The sequence below is a fragment of the Ruditapes philippinarum genome, unplaced genomic scaffold (genome assembly GCF_026571515.1).
Source record: "Ruditapes philippinarum isolate M1 unplaced genomic scaffold, ASM2657151v2 ctg2772_1_1_1_1, whole genome shotgun sequence".
Lineage (NCBI taxonomy): Eukaryota > Metazoa > Mollusca > Bivalvia > Venerida > Veneridae > Ruditapes > Ruditapes philippinarum.
Genome location: NW_026864662.1, coordinates 402,705 through 408,624, shown reverse-complemented (window position 1 = coordinate 408,624; position 5,920 = coordinate 402,705). Strand labels below are relative to the sequence as shown.

The 5,920-nt window shown below is 31.7% G+C and overlaps 1 protein-coding gene across 1 annotated transcript; it reads left to right on the top strand.

Moving 5' to 3' along the window:
• Positions 1 to 675: 675 nt before the first annotated feature.
• LOC132726419 (uncharacterized) lies at positions 676 to 4,541 on the top strand. Its single transcript, XM_060711733.1, has 4 exons — positions 676 to 841; positions 2,236 to 2,409; positions 3,618 to 3,716; positions 4,504 to 4,541. Exons 1-4 carry the CDS (start codon positions 763 to 765, stop codon positions 4,539 to 4,541), a joined length of 390 nt encoding a protein of 129 aa, XP_060567716.1. The 5' UTR covers positions 676 to 762.
• Positions 4,542 to 5,920: the final 1,379 nt, after the last annotated feature.

Below are 5,920 nucleotides of genomic sequence, written 5' to 3'. Positions count from 1 at the left end.
GCTTTTTCCCCTTAAATTTTTTTTAAAATTTTTTTTGGCATTTTAACTTCTATAATTTCATTATTTTTTTGCCCTTTTCTGTTTTGTATATTTTTTCCATTAAATGTTGCGATCCTTGTAGTATTTCATAATTTTTCATATCATTTATTATAGAAAAACCATTTTTGAGGGGGAGATGTTTTGAAAAAAAAAAGGGTCCCTTTTAGAGAGGGGAGGGCATTTCAGAAGGGGGTCCATTATAAGAAAGGGGAGGTTCCATTAACATCTGTTAAAAATTGCTTATGAAAAACCTTTATCAAATCCATTGTTATTTGACACCGATTGTTTTGGATATTATAAGAAACCCTTCATTAGTTGTAAGTTTTGAAGAATTATTACAATATCAGGTCAGTAAGGTCAATTCCTCTTTAATAATGACTTAATAATAAATTCCTTACATATGATGTTGTCAAGTCTATGGTTTGACCATAAGTCAATTGGTCATGAAAGAGTAGAAGATTTTAATGATTACTCTAAGTCTTGTTTCTTTAGTACAGTACCATAGCATTGAATCTGAACAATGCCTCAAGAACTTCTTAAATCTCCCCCTTTATCACAGGACATCTCTAGTTTTTCCATGCAATGGTCCCAACATTTTCCCAAGATTTTTTTTGTGTGATACTTTGCCATTTGTAACATATATGATTAAGACATGTTTGTTTTCTGTTTTTACAGCCGAGTTCTCCGAAGTTGTCATCTGTTGGAAGGAAGCTGGAGAATTTGATGTTTGAACCTCATACCCCGACACACAGTAACAATATGTCTAATGGGACCACTAACTCATCTTTAACACCAGGCATAAGTTAGTATACACACTGACATAAATTTATATGTTTCTACATAATGCGTACATGATAAGTGTTCCTTAGAACTGTGTAGAATTTTTTATCATGCAATGAGAAAGAAATTAAATTTTATGTTTTGTTTTGACATCACCCACATAAAAATACTCTTGTAAACAATGGTGTATGAGTTAAATACAAATAGAATAAGAGTTCTATTTCATAATTGATTTCTTTACATTTCTTTAATCCAGTTTAACTAATGATAGTTTAATTAAGAAAGATAATTTTCTATTTTGTGATATGTACTTGGTTTGCACAAGGATTACCAGGTCTCATAGCAGGTTATTTTTTTCTGAGTTCTGTCTCAATTTTCATTTTGAACAGTTTCTGACCAATAAAATACATCATCTAAGTTTGAGCCTACAGAATTTTTTTTATAACCTTGGACCCAAGACTAGCAAATTTTTTGTCTAGGTGGACTTTTGTCAAAACTTTTACTGTACTGTTATTTTTAAAGAAGTATTTTAAGGAACTCCACAGAGGGAAAAAAAAACCCTGAAAATTTCACATAGCTTGGACACTAAAAACAGAAAAGAATTCAAAAGATTACAGAATTATAGTGATATTGCAATTTTTATCCCAGTTTGAGTTTAAATCATTAAAAGATTTTTTTTGATCATTTTGCACAATAAAAATGAAAATTCCGGAGAAAAAAAAATGTAGTGAGCAAATGATCTGAAATTTTGAATCAGATCTATATCAAATGGTATATAAATATCGAAATACATTTCCAGTTCTGTCTAAAAACTTAGTGGAGTCCCTTAAGCATGTTTTTCACACATTCACATACATTTACTTGATAAATTAAAGAAGTACCTTACTACATTGATAATAATGTAAGATTCTGCGAGCTGATCATGAAATTAATCTTTGATGTTACCCTTTCCATTGGCCAGATGTTACTATCTTTGGGGCATGATTCAATTCTAGCTATGACTTTTTGATAATACTGAAAATACTGCTTTGTCTGATATCAGATCATGATTCTGTTTTCAAATTAATGTTCAGTCTTTTCTGAGTAGTAGATCTAAAATATCTGCTTATAAACTATGGGATCTATCTTTTGTGTCTTAGTTATATTTTTTCAAGGTGTTTACATATGCTACCATCAGTAATGGGTGTCCAAGAGTTAAACTCAGAGTGATAAATACAAATTTTTGTCATTGATAATTGCTTTAACTTAGACATTGCTTCGGGGCAATGATTCATTTAAAACAATGATCAAGTTTAGACAAGGTTATGCACTTTTTAAATGTGGTAAGGTACAGGTGTCATTTATTTTTAATTATTTTAGATTTGTATGTTATTTGTATGTTATCATATAAAATATGATTTAATGTTGTGTCACCAGTCTCACCACCACCACCTTCCACACGATCACGTACAAAGTCGTCGCCGGCCACGCCTTCAACCCCGCCCCCTGTGCCACAGAGGAACGACATCAATGAAGATCTAGCGTCTATATTTAACAACACTTCAACTCCTCAACAAAATCACTTTACAAACAACAACGTAAATAATAATGGTGAGTTCCGCTTGTTGCAATATGATTCAGTTGTTTGTCCTTCAATATTTGAGCCGCGTCATGACAAAACCAACATACTGCGTTTGAGACCACCATCCGCGCAGTCTGATCAGGATCCATGCTGTTTGCTTACCAACTCTTTTACAAGGAGAGATACTTGATAGCAAACAGGATGGATCCTGATCAGACTGCGCTGATGGGCAGACTGGTCTGGATCCATGCTGGTCGCAAACGCACTATGTTGGTTTTGTCGTGACGCGGCTCATTTCTTGATTTGGTTTTCAAAATGACCCCAGAGTCCTCAAGATTTGCTGAAAAAGTGTCACAATCACAGATTTTATTGTTTACACATTTATGTATTTTGTCAACTGTGGGCCTGTACCTTTAAATGTAAGACCAGAATCTGAGATCAACTTTTATTTTGTATTCTTACATCTGGACAGAATATAAGATCACCCTAAAATCTTAACTAAATTTTAGGTCAACTTCAGGTTTGAACCTTTAAATTTGAAGTGAATTTGAAATCAACTATAGACTTGTACCTTTAAATCTGTTGAAAATTTCAAAAATTCTAATGATTAGAATCAGGTAAACATTATAAAGGTTTTAAGTCTTGTAGAGATGCATTTTCAAAATAGTCTGGAAGACTCTGCAGTTGATTGATTTTTGACTGTGTACCCACTGCTGTGTATTTTTTTTTTACATAACATTAAGTTTAATGTTTTAAAAGTTTTTTGTTGCAAATTGTGACAATATTTTGTTGGATTGTAAAATTGCTGTACAAAGTGCCATATGAATATTTCCTTACATATTAAGTTTGTCTTATTACCATAATTATCATTATTGCATTATTATAATCATACTTATGAATGCCATTTTATTGTAAATTTTGCTACAATTGGCAATCAAAACTTTGTTATTGATTATAGATATGATTTATACTTGGACAAAAGATTACATATGAAAAATCCCTTATGTTGAATAATTGACCATTATTTGACCTTGACCATGAAGGTCAAATTAATGAAATTTGATTAAAAGTGTGATAACTTTGTAATTTATTTATGAATTTGATTCTTACTTGGACAAAATTAAGAAAAACTTGAGTGTGGCCCCCAACAGACTGTGGCTCTTGTTTTAATCTTGAAGTTGTCAACTATGCTTGCCAAGGAGAATATTGGTAAAAAAACAAACATATTACATTGCAGTGTCAAATCCATTTGCAAGCCCCGGTGGCACACAGTTCAGTAAAGGGCCAAGTGACCCTTTTGGGAATGACATATTTACCCAAACCCCAAAAGTCAAGGGTAAAAGGGTTCAAAAAAGACCCCAATCCAATTGGGAGGGGGATTTTTAATACGGGTAACACCAAACATTTTGTCCAGTCTTATAGTATTTAGTATAATCATGGAATAATTGTGCGAAATTGGTTCAATAATACAGAATCAGGGCTTTTTTTTTACAGGTTGGAAGTAACTCTGCCCTTAATTGATTTATTTTTTTTCTTTTGTGAACAAATTGGTTGTAACTTTTAGAAAAGAGGATACTGGTAACTGCAAGCACACATAAGACAATTTTATATGTCCGCCTCCGTGGTCGAGGGGTTAGACTCGATGACTTCTAATCCAGTTACCTCTCTGGCGTGGGTTCGATCCTCGGGAGATGCTTTGGTAGTTTAGCATGGAGGAAGGTAGTCTAGTACTGGTGTAACTCTCCAGGAACGATGGTTAGGAAACTACCCGCCTATATGACTGAAATACTGTTGGGAAAAGGGGTAAAATGAAACAAACAAACAAATATAAACTAGCATTTTACATCTTCATTCAAACATGAACATGGCATAACTTGAAATATTATTTCTCAAAGGTTGCTCTATTTGTGATATATTCTCACTTTATAAGAAAAGATTATGTTAAAAATTGTTCATGCCATTTTCCCCATAAGTTTTCAGTAGGGGAAAACCAATTTTTTTTGCTGTTAGTTCAATTTGGGTTTTTACACATCGTGTCACTTTTATATTTATTTTTAAAGCAATATTAATTGAAAATTATTTCACATCTGTTTATTATAATTTTTGTACTTGCTGTCTTTCAGGCTGGTTTCAGTCATGGATTATCAATCGGCAGTGCTGACTTTGGCATGGATGATTTTTCCTCCTCTTTTGATTAATCAAAGTGCTTAAGAAACTGTGAAAAATATGAATGTGAATTGTGAAAGAATCGACTACCTTTGTGACAAATACTGTAGGGAAATGTGTACAGAGTCTGGTAAACAAGACAGAAATGCTATGTCTGATGTATGTTTTAATAAGCTGGGCATCTTTGTTTTTTATCAGCTGTTGTGTAAAGGACATTGTTGTGAAATGATCAGATCTATAAAAATGATTAAAACAGTAAGAACCAACATGTTATCTAAAAAAAATGGTATTAAAGATTGATCAAAATAACTAAATATTATTATCTTTATGTGATGAACTATTTACAAACATTTTCTCAAGTAGAAATTTCAAATGTTGTGAAAAGTGATATACATGTATGTAAAAAAAAAATCCTTACACATTTAATTAGAATTGTTGAAAATTGGTATAGGTGTGTTTAGAAAAGTTTTTCAAATATGAAATAAATGAATCAAATGGTAAATGCTAAGTTATTTACAAAATGTATGTCAAATAACTGACATGTTACAGTAACATTTCACATATATTTTTGTCTTGTAAACCAGAGTCTGTGCACATTATGTGTATAATATGTACATATAACATGTTTACATATATATAAACAGTTATATATACATGTAAATTTATGTTTATTGACACATGAAAATTGTGCAGTAGATTTTATCATATACAATATATAAATAAAGAGATTATGTTTTATACTGATAAACTATAAATGTCAGGTAATTAAGTTGAACATGTGACTCTATGAGTTTGTATTGTGATAATTGTTAACCTGTACCACCAGTATAAATCAAAATAATTATGGAAGGCCATTGTAACCAGTTTGAAATCAAAATAAATATTGAAGGCCATTGTCAACAGTTTTAAGCAGAATTATCATGAAAGGCTGTTGTCGCCAGTATAAATCAAAACTATTATGGAAGGCCATAGAGCACAAAGTGATTATGACAATTGTTTGCCATCAGTGTACAGATAATAAAACTATGGATGGCCATTGTTGCCATAATAGTGTTTGGCCAACTGCCAATTTCAAATGGTCTTGCATCACTTTTTGCCGTCTGCTGTTCAGTTTATGACATCCCAGAAATTGACAATGGACAGTTCCAAATAAAAAGCTGGATGAATCCATTGTACAGAATTAGTGAGGACAAGGAAGAATTATCATCAATATTAGTGAATTATGAATATATGATGTCATGACAACATATGATTGGTTTGAATAAATACTGAAAAATAAAAAGGACTATGTGACAGTTTGTATACTTTAACAATGGTACGAGATATAAATTTTGATAAAATGATAACATGTTTATTTTAACTGAATGCAGACAG